The 19,419-nt window shown below is 52.2% G+C and overlaps 2 protein-coding genes and 1 pseudogene across 5 annotated transcripts in view; all 3 read left to right on the forward strand.

Moving 5' to 3' along the window:
* Positions 1-857: 857 nt before the first annotated feature.
* Positions 858-2,490, forward strand: B3GNT6 (UDP-GlcNAc:betaGal beta-1,3-N-acetylglucosaminyltransferase 6). The gene has a single exon (XM_028115956.2). The coding sequence runs from the start codon at positions 858-860 to the stop codon at positions 1,965-1,967; it is 1,110 nt and encodes a 369-aa protein (XP_027971757.2). The 3' UTR covers positions 1,968-2,490.
* A 61-nt stretch (positions 2,491-2,551) lies between these two features.
* Positions 2,552-3,551, forward strand: LOC114218723 (peptidyl-prolyl cis-trans isomerase A pseudogene; annotated as a pseudogene).
* A 13,160-nt stretch (positions 3,552-16,711) lies between these two features.
* Positions 16,712-19,419, forward strand: part of CAPN5 (calpain 5) — a 51,222-nt gene continuing 48,514 nt past the window's right edge. For 2 of the 4 annotated variants that reach the window (XM_028116045.2, XM_028116050.2), the window contains exon 1: positions 17,844-17,958. The gene's annotated coding sequence lies outside the window, so the exon portion shown is untranslated. Of the gene's footprint in view, positions 16,770-17,843; positions 17,959-18,343; positions 18,457-19,419 lie in introns of those variants that run through there. The other 2 variants (XM_028116046.2, XM_028116047.2) reach the window with 2 other exon arrangements.

Consider the following 19,419-nt stretch of genomic DNA (forward strand, 5'->3'; position numbering starts at 1 on the left):
TTGTCTTTCTTCATGAAAGCAACCCTTGTTGGGAGCATTAAAGTAGGAATCTACTAGCCCTTTCTTTTTTTTAAAGATTTTATTTATTTATTTATTTGACAGCGAGAGAGGGAACACAAGCAGGGGGAGTGGGAGAGGGAGAAGCAGGCTTCCCGCGGAGCAGGGAGCCCGATGCGGGGCTCGATCCCAGGACCCTGGGATCATGACCTGAGCTGAAGGCAGACGCTTAATGACTGAGCCACCCAGGTGCTCCTCTAGTAGCCCTTTCTTGTAGACAACACTCAGCCCTAGGGACCGGAAGTGACTTGCTCAAGAGGATACGAGTAAGTAGGGACACCAGAATCTGACCTGGGTCTGAGTCCAATGCTATCACCTCATGCTTCCTTGACTAGGTGGTAAGGGGGGAAATGGATCAGAGAGAGTCAGGGCTGACAGGGATGGAGAGGAGGGAATAAGCACAGAGAGACTGGGGTGCAGGAACCACAGGATATGGAGCGCGGATGTAAGTGGAGTGTGGAGAGAGTCTGGGCTTCTGGTTGGAGCAACTGGGTGGATGGTGGTACCATTTACTGACGTGGAAAAGCAGGATAAGAATTGAAGATGAAGATTTTGACTTTGAGTGAGTCTGCTCCGCCGAGGTGGCTTGGGGAGATGCGGAGAGACAATGAGATTCTGAGGGTCAGAGCCCTCCAGACGGTGGGAAATGCGAGATGCTTCCATGTAATCTTGAATTGTGGTTTCCTTTGACCTTGTAGCAGCAAAGCTGAGAAAGGCCTGGTTCGTGACGGGGTCAGAGTGCCCTTCCACTGATGTCAAACATGACTCCTCGTTCACCTCTGACTCGGTTTCCCGCACAGATGGCTTTTCCCTGCCGCAGGTCCCTGAATCCCAAGACTCTGACCCTCCTTCTGGTGGGTGTGAGTTTCTTGGCCCTGCACCTCTGGTTCCTCCAAGCCTCCAGGTCCCAGCGGGAGAAGATGTGGGATGGCTCTACGGAGGCTGCCCCTGCTGCCTCTGCGGCCGTGCAGCCGTCGGCGTTCAGTTCAGGGTCCCCATGTGTGGCCAACGACTCGGTCAACGCCACGGTCGGCTTCGAGCAGCTGCCCGCACGCATCCAGGACTTCCTGCGGTACCGCCACTGTCGCCACTTTCCCCTGCTCTGGGACGCGCCAGCCAAGTGCGCGGGCCGCCGAGGGGTCTCCCTGCTGCTGGCAGTCAAGTCGTCGCCCGCCAACTACGAATGGCGCGAGCTCATCCACCGCACGTGGGGGCAGGAGCGCCGCCTCTTCCTGCTGGGCTCCCCCGCGCGCGACGACGCCGAGAGCGCAAGCCGGTTGGCGGCGCTGATGGCGCTGGAGGCGTGCGAGCTGGGCGACGTGCTGCACTGGGCCTTCACCGACACCTTCCTCAACCTCAGGCTCAAGCACCTGCACCTGCTCGACTGGCTGGTCGAGCGCTGCCCGCACGGGCCCTTCCTGCTCAGCTGTGACGACGACGTCTTCGTGCACACCGCCAACGTGCTCCACTTCCTGGGCACGCAGCGGCCCGAGGGCCACCTCTTCGCCGGGCAGCTCATGGACGGCTCGGTGCCCGTCCGCAACAGCTGGAGCAAGTACTTTGTGCCCCCGCAGCTCTTCCCCGGGGAGGCCTACCCGGTGTACTGCAGCGGCGGCGGCTTCCTCCTGTCCCGCCACACGGCCGGGGCCCTGCGCGTGGCCGCCCGCCGCACCCCGCTCTTCCCCATCGATGACGCCTACATGGGCATGAGTCTGAAGCGAGCCGGCCTGGCGCCCAGCAGCCACCAGGGCATCCGGCCCTTCGGCCTGCAGCTGCCCGGCGCCCCCAAGTCCTCCTTCGACCCCTGCCTGTACTGCCAGCTGCTGGTCGTGCACGGCTTCGCGCCCTACGAGATGTTGCTCATGTGGAAGGCGCTGCACAATCCTGGGCTGAGCTTTGGCTGGGGATAGAGGATCTCCTGAGGACAGGCGGGCCGTCCGCGGGAGGATGAGCAGCCTCCACATCTGACGCTTTCCGTGCTGAGAAGGCATCCTCCCTGCTCTGGATACCTTCGATCCCACCCAGCTCGGTGCCCCCGAACCCCAGCTACACACTGGAATCGCCTGGGTGGCGGTCGGAAGGGCCTGGGTCCTGGCCCCATCTCCACAGTTTCTGACTCTATCGGCCTGGGGTGTCCTCAGACATCTGGGTATTTCTTAAGTTCCTCAGATGAGCCGAATGTGCAGCTAGGAATGAAGCCCACTGGGCAAGGGATGGCTTTTAACCCTCCAAACCCAGCTCCATTGCCCCCTGTAGGAGCCTGCGAGCGCCCCCTGCACTGAGTCCGTGTGGGCGGTGGAGTCAGGATCCAGTGTCGCCTGTTGGGTGCAGTACACGGGTGGTCGTTGTCATCATTCACTCCAGAGTGAGTACAGATGGAGCTGGACTGACGGTCAGCAGATGGATTCCCTACCCCAGAAGTCAGTTCACACTGGGGACCTGGAAAGCAACCAGGTCAGAGCCTGGAGTGGGGGGGGGGGGGTGGCAGCCTTCCTCCCACCCAGTTCTCTCCACCACTCCCTCACCCCCCAACACCTCTGTGAGGTCAAAATCCCCACTGTGGCGCCTTGCAGACACCACCGACCCGGAGCCGCCTTCGCCGCCCAGCCATGGTCAACCCCACCGTGTTCTTCGATATCCCCGTGGACGGCGAGCCCTTGGCCCGCGTCTCCTTTGAGCTATTTGCAGACAAAGTTCCAAAGACAGCAGCGAACTTCCGTGCCCTGAGCACTGGGGAGAAAGGATTTGGTTATAAAGGTTCCTGCTTTCACAGGATTATTCCGGGATTTATGTGGGGGGGGGGGAGGGGCGGGACTTCACACGCCATAACGGCGCTGGAGGCAAGTCCATCTATGGGGAGAAGTTTGATGATGAGAATTTCATCCTGAAGCACACAGGTCCTGGCATCCTGTCCATGGCCAACGCTGGACCCAACACGAACGGTTCCCAGTTCTTCTTCTGCACTGCCAAGACTGAGTGGCTGGATGGCAAGCACATGGTCTTCCGCAAGGTCAAAGAGGGCATGAACATCGTGGAGGCCATGGAGCCCTTTGGGTCCAGGAACGGCAAGACCAGCAAGAAGATCACCATTGCTGACTGTAGACAGATCTAGGAAATCCGACTCGTGCTTTATCTTAACTACCAGACCATTCCTTGTATAGCTTGGGAGAGAACCCCTCCACCCGCACCTGCTCGAAATACCCCAGAATCTCTGTGCTCTCGCTGCAGTTCTGCGGGCTCCATGGTTCCTTCTCCCCAGGTCTAGCTGGATGGCAGAGTTCAGTTGATGATGATGAAATAAAACCTAAACCACACACACACACACACAAAAATCCCCACTGTGCAAAATGGGAACCTGAGGTTCAGTGAGGACAGTGACTGACCCAGGGTCATGTGGTCATTCCCAGTCATCCCACTGCTGTGGTCCTCTCCACACTCACTGACCCCAGCTAATGGCCTCTTCCAATAGGCTTGCCCATGCACACCTGCCCCACCAGCACTTACTCCCGCTATGGCGGGGGGGGGGTGGTGCGCGGGGTCACAGACAGACTCCTTGCCAGGGTCTGGGCCTCAGGGTTGGTCAGCCTTGGGGAACCAAGCCGGGGGTTCAGGGTGGGATCAGCATGGGGGTCAGTGATGAAACTGTGAAAGACGCTGGTTGGGAAATCTGGACAGTATTTGGAAAGCCCGTGGAGGTCAGTGTACAGAGCCGTGTTGGGGGTGGGGAATCCGATTAGTAGCCTTGAGGGACAATGATTAGAGGGTGTGCAGGGGTGACTGGAGTCTGTCACAGACATCAGTTAGGAGGCTGGGGAGTCAGTGATCAGGACTGAGGATCAGGCTGTGGCCCTGACCTCCAGGAGCTGTCAGCCATCTTGGCAAAGTAGGAAAATAAACGAAACAGCTTCAGGGTGAGGCAGAAATGTGTATCAAGGGGCGCCTGGGTGGCTCAGTCAGTTAAGCGTCTGCCTTCGGCTCAGATCGTGATCCCAGGGTCTTAGGATCGAGTCCCACATCGGGCTCCCTGCTCACACGGAAGCCTGCTTCTCCCTCTGCCTGCCGCCCCCTCTGCTGTGTGCTCTCTCTCTCTCTGACAAACTAATAAATAAAATCTTTGAAAGAAAGAGAGAGAGAGAGAGAGAGAGGGAAAGAGGGAGAGAGAGAGAGAGAGAAAGAAGGGAGGGAGGGAGGGAGGATGGAAGGAAGGAGTATCAAGGTCCCAGCTGTGGGAGACAACAAGGACACACCTTCAAGGAGGAAGGAGCCCGGGTGGGAAGTCAGGAGACTGACCAAACGCCTTCCCTGCCCTCAGGACAAGGCCCATTCCTCCCCGCTGGCGGACTCGATCCTGGCAGAACCACAGGCAGTGTCCTGCTTTGCGGGGCTCCCTCCTGCCTCTGAGTCTCCACACAAGCTCTCATCCCTTCACGGGAAATGTCTTCCAACCGCCGCCACCCCCCATCGTCATTTAGGAGATTGCAGCTGTCCGCCAAAATCTGCTGCCCCCTCCCTGCTGGGCGCACACCTAGCCTACACTGCCCAGCTTCCGTGGCAAGCAGGTGTGGCCCTGTGACCAGGCTTTCTTAGATGACTGTGGACACCATGAGGAGCGCACCTGAACCCTGCCTCACCTGTGCTCACCCTCCCCTTCCCCTAGATTGGCACATGGGTGGGCCTGTGACCCAGCTCTGACCTTACAGAGGAGGCCAACACTCCAGGCCTACCTCCAAACAAAGAACTGCCCTACCCAAAATGTCAATAGTGCTGAGGTTGAGAAACCTCTTTTTCTCTTTGCAAGAACCCAGAGTCTACCCTGAATCTCCAACAGACCTTCACCCAACTCCTGATGCGTATCCAGCTGCCTCAGTGGTCACCTCAGCTCGAATGTGCTGCAGGCACAGCTCAGGCCTGCCCCCTCACCCATTGTTCCCATCACAGGAAATGGCACTATCATCCCCCCATTTGTCCACGCCAGAAGGTGGGAGGTGATGATGCATCTCAAACTCTCCTTCTCCCTCACAGCCCATCTGGTCCATCACCAAGTTCCATTGATCTGACCTCCAAAATATCTCTCCAGTCAGTTCTCATCTGTCCATCTTCTTCTCCATGGCCCAGTCTGGCCTGGGTTACCACCAGCTCTCAGGTGGGCCAGAGCCACCTAGGGATCCACTCTCCACCCTACAGCAGCTGAAAGGCAGATCTGGTCATAATTTGGTCCCTCTCAAAATCTAGCCCCATTGCCCTCGGATAAAAAGCAAACGCTTTCTGGGACTGGCGGTTTGACCTGCATTCCTTTGACTTCTCCTGCTTGATTTCTCACTCTGCTGGGGCCTCTTGAGCTTCGGTGCACTCTCTCTTGCCCGTGGGCCTTCCACCATGCTGTTTCCTTGCCTGGAACATTTTTCCACTCGCTTCATTTTTTTTTTTTTTTAAGAATTTATTTATTTATTTGACAGGGCAAGAGCACAAGAAGGGGGAGTGACAGGCAGAGGGAGAAGCAGGCTTCCCGCGGAGCAGGGAGCCCGATGCGGGGCTCGATCCCAGAACCCTGGGATCATGACCTGAGCCGAAGGCAGACGCTTAACCAACTGAGCCACCCAGGCGTCCCAGCTCTCGCTTCATTTGATATAATCTTCAGATACAAGGTGAAATGTCACTTCTTTGGAAAAGCCCTTCTCAACCTGCTAGTCCTGGGACTCAGAGCTTCTCGACATGGTGGCTCCTCACACTCTACCTTGTTCTAGCTCTGAATTCCCCAGAACCCTCCACATCTGCTCTTGCGCCCGGAAAAATACTGTGTTAGTTTCCCACAACTGTGACAAATTACCACAAAGCTGGCTGCTTAAACCCATGCAAATTTATTCTCTTACGGTTAGGTGAGAAGTCCCACACAAGCTTCACGGAGTTAAAAGCAAGGCGTCAGGGCGCCCGGGTGGCTCAGTCATTAAGCGTCTGCCTTCGGCTCAGGTCATGATCCCAGGGTCCTGGGATCGAGCCCGGCATCGGGCTCCCTGCTCCGCAGGAAGCCTGCTTCTCCCTCTCCCACTCCCCCTGCTTGTGTTCCTTCTCTCGCTGTGTGTCTCTCTGTCAAATAAATAAATAAATAAATAAAATCTTAAAAAAAAACAAACCAAAAAACCCAAGGTGTCAGCAGGACTATATCCCTTACTGGAGCTCTGGGGAGAATCCCCTTCCTGGCGTCTTTCAGCTTCCTCCATCTTCAAAACCAGCGATTCTGACTCTCCTCCTCCTCCTTCTACTTTTAAGGACCCTTGTGATCACATTGGGCGCACTTGGATAATCCACTTGGATAATCTAGGATTATCTTCCTATCTTAAGGTCAACTCATCAGCAACCTTCATTCCCCCTGCAACCTTACTTCCCTTTTCCCTTGTAACCTAAACTATTTGTAAGATCCAAGGATGAGGGTGCAGACGTCTCTTGGGGATCATTATTCTGCCTACCAGTGTCCAATAAATATTTGTTGAATAAATGAACAATGACTAAATAATAAACTACAATTAATAAATGAACGTATGTTCTTCCTTCACACAGACCTCCCTGATGCAGACTCTCATGCTGGACAATTATCACGAGTCCTGAATCCCCTTCTCCCTAGCTGCCATTTATCAAGGGCTTGTAACAGACAAGAAAACAAGAATGCTGAGGCCAAGAGAGGACACCTTCCTTATTCTCTAGGAAGTCTGACGTCTGTGCTTTGACAGCTTCCTCCTATTTCCCTGAAAGCAGATGGATTATCCCCACTTTATAGGTGAAGAGATTAAGACTCAGGAACTGCACAGCTCAGAAGGGTTAAAACTCTGTAGTTATGAACCTGCTGTGTCACTCTGGGTCCTGGTCACCCCTTCTCTGAAGCTGAGCCGCTCTCGTCACCAGGCCGGCAAAGACCAGCATCCCGCCGAGCCCTGGCGCCACCTCGTGTTCTGTCCTCTGGTCCTCACCCCGCCCGGCTCCTCAGGCTCTTGCGCCCCCAGGGCCGCCAGGGGGCGCTCCCCGCACACGGTTTCTGCGGGGAAGCCGGCGTCGGATCCCTGGGTAGGTGAAAATCTGGGCGGCGGGGGTGGAGGGGGTGCTTCCAACAACCGTTACCCGACAGGTGCTAATTGATAAGGACCACATAAGCAGAGAAAATTTGGGGCCTGCCTCCCTCACAAACACGCTTGCGAAATCCTACATAAAATGCCTGCAGATGGAGCGTGACAATATGTAAAACAGGAAAATGTATCAGCATCTGGATGGGTTTATCCCAGAAATTCCAGGTGGGTTTATTTAGCATTAGAAAAACAATCACCGTATATGGATAGAAAAGGAAGATCTGTCAATGTGGGACATCATATCAAAAGAAAAGTATCTCTGGTGCAGGAGAAAAAAAATGGATAAAATTCAACATCCATTTGTGATTGTTTCTCTTTCTTTCTTTTCTTTTTTTTTTTTTTAGATACAGAGAGAGAGAGAGCGCGAGCTGGGGAGAGAGAGAGGGAGAGAGAATCTCAAGCCGACTCCACGCTCAGCAGGGAGTGGTGGTGGGGCTGGATCTCGCCATTCTGAGATCATGACCTGAGCCCATACCAAGAGTCCCCCGCTTAACCAACTGAGACACCCAGGAGCCCCAGCCATTTGTGATTAAAAAAAAAAAAATCTGGGCGCCTGGGTGGCTCAGTCGTTAAGCGTCTGCCTTCGGCTCAGGTCATGATCTCAGGGTCCTGGGATCGAGTTCCGCGTCGGGCTCCCTGCTCAGCGGGAGGCCTGCTTCTCCCTCTCCCACTCCCCCTGCTTGTGTTCCCCCTCTCGCTGTCTCTTTCTGTCAAATAAATAAAATCTTAAAAAAAAAAGAAAATACTTTAAAATAAAATAGTATGAATTGTAATGTGTAATTTCTTGGGCACAACAAGAACAACAACAACAAAAACCCTTATAAATTTCCAAATCTCTTAAATAGGGGGCAATACACCTCATTTAGAACCATTAGTCTACATACAGAAAACCCACCAAAAAGCACATACAAAAACATCTTGCAGATAATTGATTAATTTTTAAAAGTACCAAGTTTTCCAGATACAGAATCAACATACAAAAATCATTTTAAGGGCGCCTGGGTGGCTCAATTGGTTAAGCGACTGCCTTCGGCTCAGGTCATGATCCTGGAGTCCCAGGATCGAGTCCCACATTGGGCTCCCTGCTCAGCAGTGAGTCTGCTTCTCCCTCTGACCCTCCCCTCTCTCATGCTCTATCTCATTCTCTCTCTCAAATAAATAAATAAAATCTTTAAAAAAATCAATTTAATTTCTATATAGTAGTAATAAGGAGTCAGGAAAAGTCATTTTTTAAAAGTATCACCATAATAGAGGGGCACCTGCGTGGCTCAGTTGATTAAGGGTCCGACTCTTGCTTTCAGCTCAGGTCATGATCTCAGGGCTGTGAGCTCGAGCCCCATGTAGGGCTCCTGCTTAAGATTCTCTCTCACCCTCTCCCTCTGCACCTCCCCCCTCTAGCCCCCACACCCTACTCACATGCTCTCTCTCTAAAAGAAAAAAAAATACCATAATAGAAACAAAAAGCTACCTAACAATGAATCTAAAAGACATGCAAGAAAATAATAAAAAAATGATTTTAAGAGTTTTTTTTTAACATCTTAATTAACATGGAGAGACATCATGTTGTAAAGCACCTCTAAGTCCCTGACTGCCTTGAATCCTTACCCCAACCAGGGAATAGGGATTATTATCATCCCCACTGGCCCGATGTGGAGACTGAGGCCTGGGTAGGAGAATGACCTGCTCAAGGTCACACGAGTCTTCTAGACCCAGGCCTCCTGCCTGCCATTGCTGGGCCCTGACCACTGCCCTCGCCACCATGCCTGATGGCAGCCACACACAGAGTCCAGAGCTGCAGCTGCACAAGGCCAGAGGCTGGCTCTCGGGGCTCTGGAGAGAAGCACGCAGCCAGCACTTCGTTGCGCACATACGCACACAGCCATGACGTCTGTCCTGCCTTTAGAGGGAGGAAAACCTCCTCAGCCCCACGCATGTCAGTGGCACTGGGAGCGGGAGGCAGCAACCCTCTGAGGCAGGGGGGAGGGTGGAGCTCCAAGGTCAGGCCCACCTCAACTTCCTCACCTGGGTGCCCTGCACCCCTGCCCCTGGAGGCCGCCGGGGGAAACTGCCAATCTCTCCGAGTTAAATCAACATTATAACGATTTTTAGAGCTGGCGCCTCTCCACCCGGGGATGGTCATTGACAGAATTATTCTGTAGGGTTGGTGACCCTCTTCTTCCCTGCTGCCTAGACTCAGCCTAGCCTTTGAGTAATCAACAGGTTCATTAACATCATTTTCCCAGTAGAAGAACAGTCTTTCCAGAAGGTCAATTCTGATGCTCCCCAAAACCCAGAAATGACATTAATTTGTCAAATGTCATCCTTATTCTTTTCTCCTGCTTTCAGGAGTTTGAAGCGATAGAGTAGGACATTGGATGTGTGTTTCAGGAAGTTCATTGGGCTGCAGGTGAAGGGATCTGAGGGGCAGCAGCAGGTCCTGGGGAGAGTGAGGAGATGGGGAGCAGGGGAGCAAGGGAGGGCCTGAGCTGGCAGGGAGAAAGGAGTAGGGGGAGTCCAGGGGTCATGGCAGGTGGAATGGGGCTTGGAGCTTTGGCGTGCTAGCAGAAGGCATGAGAGGGAGCAGGGCTGGTTCAGGTCTCACCCAGGAACTTCAGCTTCACAGGCTTGGTGGGGAGGGTCAAGGTTCTTATGAGGATGCTCTGGGCTTTCTGGGAAACAGTCTGGCAGTTCCTCAAAAAATGTCACCTGGAGTTACTCTATGACCCAATAATTCCGTTCCTAGGTATACACCCCAAAGAATTGAAGACATGGGTTCATACAAATCCTGGTACGTGAGTGTTCATAGCAGCATTATCCATAATAGCTCCAAAGTGGAAAAATACCAAAGATCCATCAACAAATGAATGGATAAGGAAAATGCAGTATATACATACAGTGGAATATTATCCAGCCATAAAATGGAATGGGTACACTGATCCATGCTACGACATGCCTGAACTGCGAAAACATTCTGATGGGCGAAAGCAGCCAGACACCCAAAGCCACCTGTTGTTTGATCCTATTTGTATGAAATGTCCAGAACGGCAAATCCACAAACAGAAAGTAGTTTCGTGGTCACCTGGAGTTGGGGGGAGGCAAGGGGAGTGACTGCTAACAGGAAGATGAAAATATTTTGGAATGAGATCATGGTGATGGTTGTACCATTTTGCAAATAGACTAAAATCTTACACTTCAAAAGGGTGAATTGTATGGTTGTAAATTATATCTCAATAATACACATGTACAAAGATACAGTTGGAGACAAAGCACTCTCCCCACTTCCCTGCTCTTCGGTTCCCATTCCCTGTTCTCTCCACCCCACCCCACCTGCCCCTCAGGAACCAGTCTCCCAGACTGACCTTCCTGTATTTCCTTTGCGCAAATGAGCAGATCCCTGTGTGTGTTCTTATATTCTCTTCTTTCTGATATGAAGAGCAGTATACTATATAGACACTCTTTTAGCCTTTGCTTTTTTTCACTTAATAGTGTGTCTGGGGCGCCTGGGTGGCTCAGTCGGTTAAGCATCTGCTTTCGGCTCAGGTCATGCTCCCAGGTCCCCGGATGGAGCCGCGCATCAGGCTCCGGGCTCAGCGGGGAGTCTGCTTCTCCCTCTGCCTGTCACTCCTCCTGCTTGTGTGTGCCCTCTCTCTTTCTCTGTCAAGCAAATAGATAAAATCTTAAAAAAAAAAATAGTGTGTCTGGAATTCATGCCATATCAATTCAGAGATGGTCTTTATTTTATTTTATTTTATTATTTTTACAACTGCCGAGTACTGCTTTGTACGGCTTGACTATAGTTTAATCAACAGTCTCCCGTGTATGGTAGATAGTTTCCAATATTTTTTTTATTTTAATTTTAATTTTTTAAATTAACATATAACGTATTATTTGTTTCAGGGGTACAGGTCTGTGATTCATCAGTCTTACACAATTCACAGCGCTCACCATAGCACGTACCCTCCCCAATGTCCATCACCAGCCACCACATCCCTCCCAACCCCCACCACTCCAGCAACCCTCAGTTTGTTTCCTGAGGTTAAGAGTCTTCTATGGTCTTGTTTCATTTTTCCCTTCCTTCCCCTATGATCCTCTGCCTTGTTTCTCAAATTCCACATAAGTTTCTAAGATTTTGCAATTAAAAATAATGCTTTGATGAAAAGCCTTTCGCATATGTATTTTCACATTGCTGGAGGCCTGTCTTCAAGGGAGTTTCATGGAAGTGGGATTGTTGGGTGAAAGTGTAAGTGCATATTTAATTTTGTGAGGTATTGCCAATATTCTTTCCAGAGAGTTGCGTCAATTTGCATTCCCACCAGTGAGGTACACAAATGTATTCAAATGCTCGTTTCCCCACAACCTCGCCAACAGAATGTATTCTGATATTTTTCATTTTTTTGTCAGTCTGATAGGTGATAAGTGGAATCTTTCTCAGAGTTGTTTTAATTTGCCTTTCTCTAATTCTGAGTGTCCTTAAGCATTTTTTTCCATATGTTTGAAGGCCATTTTTAATTTTATTTATTTATTTTTTAAAGATTTTATTTATTTATTTGACAGAGAGAGAGAGAGAGAGAGAGAGAGAGACAGCGAGAGTGGGAACACAAGCAGGGGGAGTGGGAGAGGGAGAAGCAGATTCCCTGCCAAGCAGGGAGCCCGATGCGGGGCTTGATCCCAGGACCCTGGGATCATGACCTGAGCCAAAGGGAGATGCTTAACAACTGTGCCACCCAGGTGCCCCGAGGGTCATTTTTTAAAACACTTTATTTATTTATTTGAGAGAGAGAGACAGAGCAGGGCAGGGGCGGGGGTGGGTAGGGGCAGAGGGAGAGGGAGAAGCACTCAGCAGGGAGCCCGACATGGGACCAATGACCCTGAGGGCCATTTTTTATATCTTGTTTGGTGAATTGTCTGTCATGCCCTTCCCCTCATTTTACTACTGGATTTTTGGGTTTTGTCCCTCAACTTTTAAGAGTTCCTTATGTATTAGGGAGATCTGCCTTTTGTCGGTGGTATAATGTTGGGAATATTTTCTTCCAGCTTGTCACTTGTCTATGGACTTACTTTTCGGTGATTTGTGTCATGCAAAGTTTTTTTATTTCCATGTAGTCAAACTTATCCCTCTTTTCTTTTACAGCCTCTGGGCTTTGAATCATCATTGGAAAGCCTTTCCCAACATGACACTCAAAGAGGAAGCCACTCATGTTTCCTTCTGATCCTTGTATGGTTTCAGTTTTACACTTAGAGCCCAAACCATGTAGTTTATTCTTTTGTTGGGTGTAACATATGGGTCTATTTATTTCCTTTTCCAAATGGCTACCCAGTAGCATTTATGACAAAGTCCATCTTTAGTATGTAACAAAGGTGCATGTGAAATCACTGGGGTAATGATGTCTTGGAGTCTATTTCTAAATTTTTTAGTCTATTGCGATTTGTCTCTTCATGCACCAGTGCCACCATTTTTAATTACAGAAGCTTTTATTGTTTTAATGTCTGGTAAACATTTTTCTTAAGTAAGCTCGATGTCCAATGGGGAACTCGAACTCACAACCCCTACCTAGATCAAGAGTTGCATGCCCTACAGACTGAGCTAGTCAGGTGCTCTGACATTTTGAGTGTCTGGTAAAACCTCATAGTTTTTCTTTTCCAGTGTTTTCTTGCCTATTCTTGCATGTTTATTTTTCATATGCTCTTTGGCATCAACACGTCTATCTTCATAAAACAGCTTGCCGTTATTTTTAATGGGCATATTTTTAATTTGCATTGAAATTGCAAATTAACATAGGAAGAACTAACATCTTTATAATGTTGACTCATCCTATCCAAGAGCTGGGGATGTATTTTCAATTATTCTTCTTTAGTGTCTTTCAAAAATGTTTCGATTTTTCCTCATATAGTTTTTTTTAAGAGTAGTTATATTTCAAAGACTTTTTAAAAAAATATTTTATTTATTTATTTGAGAGAGAGAGAGAGAGACAGTGAGAGAGGACACAGGCAGGGGGAGTGGCAGAGGGAGAGGGAGAAGCAGGCTCCCTGCCGAGCAGGGACCCTGATGTGGGGCTCCACCCAGGACCCTGGGATCATGACCTGAGCTGAGGGCAGACGCTTAACCGACTGAGGCATTCAGGTGTCCCTCCTCATATAGGTTTTATACATTTCTAATTAAAATTGTTCCTAGGCATTTACACTACATCAAAAACTAATGATGTAATGTATGGTGATTAACATAACATAATAAAATAAAATAAAATAAATTGTTCCTAAGCATTTAATCTTTTTTGTTGTTATCACAAATAGGGTTTTCCCTGTACTGTTAGGACCTCTGTTTATTGTTTGTATATATAAAGGCTATTGAATTTTATATTTTAATTTTACACCCTGCTACTTTCCTGAACTCTTTTACTGTTTGAATTAGTTTTATCATTGATTCTCTGTGGTTTTTCAGGTATAATATTTTGTCATCTGCAAATAGAGATAGTTTTATTTCCTCTGTACTTATTGTCAGGCCTCCATTTGATTGGTCTTGTCTAATGGCATTAGCTACCTATGTGGAATAGTGGTGGAGGAAGTGGCCATTCTTGTCTGGTTCCTGATCTTCATGGAAATATTTCCAGTGTTTCTTGACTAAATAAGATGCTGGCTTTAGGACTACATTTTATCATTTGAGAAAGTATCTCTCATTTCCCATTTCACTGAGTATTTTTATCATGAATGGGTGTTGAATCTTGTGAAGGGCTTTCTTGGCATCCAAAGAGAATATTATATGGTTTTTCTCTTAGATCCATTAATATGGCACATGCTTATTATCGGTTCACTTGTGTCCCCTAAAAGATGATGCCGTCTAACCCCCAGTACCTCAGAATGTAACCTTACTTGGAAATAGGGTCTTTAAGGAGGTGATCAAGAAATGAGGTCATTAGGGTGGACCCTAATCCAATATGACTGGTGTCTGTATCAAAAGGGGAGTTTGGGACACAGAGATGGATACACACGAAGAGAGAACACTTGTGAACATGAAAATATAGATCAGGGTGTTGTGTCTACAAGCCAAAAAAATGCCAAAGATTGGGTGCCTGTGTGGCTCAGTTGGTTAAGTGACTGCCTTCAGCTCAGGTCATGATCCCGGAATCCTAGGATCGAGTCCCGCATCGGGCTCCCGGCTCAGCAGGGAGCCTGCTCCTCCCTCTGGCCCTCTCCCCTCTCATGCTGTTTCTCTCTCTCTCAAATAAATAAATAAATAAATAAATAAATAAATAAATAAAGTCTTGAAAAAGAAATGCCAAAGATTGCCAGCCAACCACCAGAAGCGGGGAGGAGAGCACAGAACAGATTCTCCCTCACAGCCCTCAGGAGGACCCAGCCCTAATGACACTTGATCTAGGATTTCTAGGCTCCACAACTGTCAGACAATGCATTTCTGTTGCTTAAGCTGCCCAGTTTGGGGTACTTTGTGATGGCAGCCCTAGTAAGCTAATGCTATTAATGGATTCTCTAATGTTAAACCGATCTTGCATTCCTGGAATGAATCCCACTTGGTTCTGGATGGTTCTTAATAAAATCCAGGATACTAACAAAATATAGGCAATGTTTCAGAGAGTCATGGGATTAAGAGCAGCTGAAAGGTAATCTTGTCCTCTGTATTACCAGTCTCCATGTGGCTGCTGGAAGTCCGTTGCGACCTTCCCATTTCCTGCACTCTCAGGGGAATACCATTAGCAACCACCCCAACCTGAAAGCTCTGAGTGTCTGACTCACCTCTCTCCCTACAATCCTTGGCTACAATCCTCCCTACAGCCTCTTGCCTAGATGGGAGTAGGGGAACTGTTAGACATGGTTATTTGAATCTTTCCCCCAAGACACCAGCCGCTCCCCATGCCGAGGGGCTTCCTTTAGGCTTCTCAAACAATAGCTAGCCAATTCGATCTGCTGAGATTTTTGAAAGAAATTATTATTATTGTAAGAGTTTCACCTGGGAACCCTTGTTACTCACAGAAGCAGTCAAGATAAGGGTGTTCTGGCCTGGAGCAGAGAAGATTCTGTGCCCAGGCTCTGGTGAGGTGGGGGGGTATGGAGACCTGCAGAACTATGGAAAGGGCGGTGGGTTAGTTTTGGGGGACAAAAGACTCTTCCAAGAGGAGTTGAAAGAGCTGCCCTGCGAGGGAATGTGCTCCCAGGTACAGGGGGATGCAAGCAGAGATTGGCTAGCCAGTCAAGGGGTCTACAGAGGTGGCTTTTCCCTGGGGCAGAGGAGGAGGAAGGGGGAGGAAAAGGGCACAAGAGTGGATAGGTGTGGATCCCAGTTCTACCATTTTCTAACTGTGTGACTGGGGTATCTCCCTGAGGCTCATTTCTATCATCTGCGAAATGGGCCTAATGAGGGCTCCTGCAGAGGCCGGCTTCGAGAACCGAACGGGAAAGCACTTACACAGCAGGCCCTGTGACGCCACCGGCCGATGACTCAGTTTATGAAAACCGAGTGCCACAGAGCATCATTAGAGCCTCACCCTTTCCTCAAGCTTGCTGGGAGACCAGGTTCTTCCTGGCTTGTCTGCAGACTGTGCACAACTCCCCACCCCCCGCCCCCAACAAGAGCAGGGCTGGTGCCTCCCCGCACCCCCAACCGGGATGGGTGCCCCGGACAGGTCACTGTCTCTCTCTAGGCCTCTCTCCTCATCTGTCAGAGAAGGTGGGTACTGCCAGGGATGGGCTCAGAGTGGGCCCTCCCAGTTCTGACCTTCTGGAATGCTTGGGCTTCTAACTAACCATGTGTACATGTCTCCTTTTGTGAAGACCCAATGTCTTCACAAAATGAGGGGGTTGGACTGGATGAACATAGCATCAGCTGAACTGTGCCGAGCACTTACTCTGAGCCAGGGGTCCCTCTAGGGGCTTCACGGGGATGGCCCGTTTAATTCCCACAACCCCATAATGTGAAGGCTCCTAGACTGATTTTGTAGGAAGCAGAGAGGTTAGGTGACTTGTCCCGGGTCACACTGCTGATAGGAGCCCAGGCAGTGAGTCCTGAGTTCATGCTTCGGATCACCACATGACACTCTTCTTGTGGTTCCAACACTCTGAAAACAAAAGGGAGACCCAACATCCACTGTTTTTACAGGCTGAGGCAAATGTCTTCTCAGACATGATCCAACACCCTGCATGATGGGGCCGTAGCGGGCCCCACGATTTGCCTGGACGTGATCATCACACATTTCCGCTAGAAGCCCAGTTTCCAGGCAGGAAAGGGGCTAGAGGACTTGCCTGGATCACACAGCCGGTAACGGGCAGAGGAAGCCCTGGAGCCAGACCCGCCTGGCTTCCCCCAGTATTACCGTCTTCCCCAGAATGAGCCTCAACCGCACAGGGACGGAGGCCGAGACTCCACCACTGACTCTTAATTAAGAGAGGCAGCGAGAGTTCAGGGCCCGGGAGGAAACACAAACAACAGGGTGGGAACGCTGAAGAAGCGGGTGGGGCCTCGGAGTGGAGAGGTGGGGGTGGGACTCGGGGATGGAGGCCCTGGCGCTAGAGGCCTGATTATCAGCGCTTGCCTCCTGGAGAGGGCAGGAAGAGCCTTCCAGACAGCCGCAGAACGGCGTGAACAAGGTCTGGGGGTGGGGGAGGCGGCGGCCTCGAGAGGAGCCTGGGGTCTGGGGAGGCTGCAGCCAGGGCACAGGCCGGGCAATGGGGTGTGAGTGGGGGAGTCAGGCACAGGGGCAGTTTTGGAACAATGTTCTGTGGGTGGCCGGTCATGGCTGCATCTTTGAAAGTCTCCCTTGGCTGGATAGGGACTGGGCGGGTGGGGAGGAGGAGGCGGGGCTGGAGCTGCACCCAGCGGAGAAACATCTGGGAGGTCTGGGACAGAGACTGTGAGGTGGTGGCCCGGCGGTCTGAGTGCCTGAGAGGTTAATGAGATCATTAACTGAGACTGAGAAGCCCGGTGAGCGGGCCGGAGTTTCTCCATCTGCAAAGTGGGCTGGCACAGATCAGAGAGGCAGGTCTATCCAGAGCCCTGCGCCCCTACTGTGTGCCGCGGTTGGTCATTGCACACACCTTCTCAACCTCACTGCAGAAACACGCCACTGCTGTGGCGGGCCTATCAGAGCGCGCGGAAACGCTCACTATGGGCCTGGGGCCAGATCTCCGCATCTGACCGGGGCCTTCCTGCGTGTGCCGCGCGGGGGCTCTAGGTTCCCCCTCCTCCTCATCCCCAACCTCGGACATGGGGAAGAGATGGGCACTCGCCCCTACAGGTTCCTCTTTTCCCAGCCCCCTGTTCTGGACCCTGCAAGATGCATGCCCAAAGCTCGGCCGGCCTGCAAGCCTTCCGCGGCGCTGGCACACAACCCTTGGGCAGACGGGGGCTCGGCCCTGGGGGGCTCCCGGAGATACTCCACGGCTGACAGTGCGAGATTGGGACGGAGGGAGGGAGACCGGGGGCCGGATCGAGCCGAGAGGGGTCGGGCCGAGCCGCGCTGGCCCCCGAGTCCCCCTCCTACCCCCGAGCGGGAGCTCGGCGGCCACCTCCCAGTCGCTTCGCCCCGCGGCACGGCGCCAGTTCGCCTGCGCAGCAGTCCTGGCCCGCCCGCCCCGCAGGAGACCACGCCTCTGTCCCCAAATGGGCGGAGGCCGCGGGGCGGGGCGGGCCGCTGCCCGGGAGTCCGAGCTCGCGCCCCCGCCCCAGGCAAGCCCCAGAGGGATCCCCGGCCCGATCCGGAGGCCGGTGCTGCCCGGGTTCCCGTGCCCGCGCCGTGCCCTGAGTCCGAGTCCGGCCCGAGCCGCGGCGGCGCGGCAGGTAGGAGGCGCTGCGCAGAGGGAGGCGTGTGCGAGCGCGCGTGTTCGTGTGTGTTTCGGAGGTGTGCGTGCCGGTGCAGCGCCGGCCGGTGCGTGCCCGGTGAGCACGAATCGGTGTGCGGGTGCGCTGCCCGCAGGCGGGGGAGGAAGGAGGTGAGCGCGGGCCTTGAGGCCCGGGGCGGGGGCCGGGGGTTTCGACGATCCGCCCCCGCCCCCGGGGCTACTGCCCACCTCCATCCCCACCCCGCGGCCAGGGGCCTCTTCCAGCTCCCCCTGGGTGGGTGCTCCGGAGCCAGATTCTTAGTTCCGACGCGCTGAGGTTTCACCCCCGGGACTTGACTGTTTCTTCTCTTCCTCACAGTTCCCCTTTCCTGTTCTCTTCCCAGTCCTCCATCCGTTCAGTTCCACCACCTCACCTGGATGTCCGCCCAACCCCGGCCCTGGAAGCTTGGGAAAGGGGCAGGGCCAAGGCGGATTCCCTTCCCGACCCTCCTGCCAGGTTGGATAAGGGCCTGTTTTCTGGGCTGCTGGGCTTGGGTGCGTCAGAGGGGGCCGGGGGAGGCGGGGAGCTCTGGGAGAGAAGGGATCTTGGGCTTCTCTGATCCTGCCTCCACCCCCCAGAGTTGGGGACGCGGGGAGACCCGCCTGGGGTCCAGAGGTGAAGTAGAACAGAAGATCATGAACAGGTGCCAAGTCTCTCCAGGTTTCATTTCATGTGGGATTCAGCCCCAGCCCTCACTGGGATGTGAAGGGTGGGGCAGAGGGTGAAGGGAGCTACCTTGTCTCTCAGGGCTGCGGAGCCAGAATTTGAACCTGGCTCAGCTTGGTTCTCAAGTCAGAATCTTCTTCCTGTATCAGCGTTGGAGAGTGAAGTGCTGAGGCCAAGTATTCTTAATATCCTAGGGAGGGAAAAATCTGGGAAGACTTCCTGGAAGGGAGGGGCTTTGAGGGTAGGGCTCAGCCAACCCTGAGTGTGAGGCCTCCTGGGGGAAGCCACTGTGTTCTCTTGCAAGGATTGAGACCTCTCAGGATCTTTGGGCCTGGTCCCTCCTCCTGGGGTAGTAGGGGTGGGGAGGCCTGGCTGAGGAGACTGGGCAGGGTTGGGTGGACCCAGCTGCGGCTGGTTTTCTGCCACAGCCGGTCGTGTGGTCTCAGGCCAGGCCAGAGGTGGGCGCTGGGACAATGAGGTGGGGTCACTGCCCTATGAGCCTCCCTTCTGACTGGTGAGGCAGATGGGTCAACAGATAAGCCCCAGCGCATGTACCTAGTGCTGGAGCCCAGCGCAGGGACCTGCCTGGGAACTGGGGGAGATTTCCCTGCAGATAGAGTGGTGCTGGGTCTCAAGGGCTGAAAATTTCATCAAGCAGAAGAGAAAGGGCATTGCAGGTCCAGGGAAAAGGCCTGGAGGTGGGAAGCAGAATGATAGCCCCGTGGGGAGGGGCAGTAAATGGTCAGGTGTGCG

The sequence above is a fragment of the Eumetopias jubatus genome, unplaced genomic scaffold (assembly GCF_037043125.1).
Source record: "Eumetopias jubatus isolate StellerSeaLion01/CBP00866 unplaced genomic scaffold, mEumJub1_p1.0 scaffold_13, whole genome shotgun sequence".
NCBI lineage: Eukaryota > Metazoa > Chordata > Mammalia > Carnivora > Otariidae > Eumetopias > Eumetopias jubatus.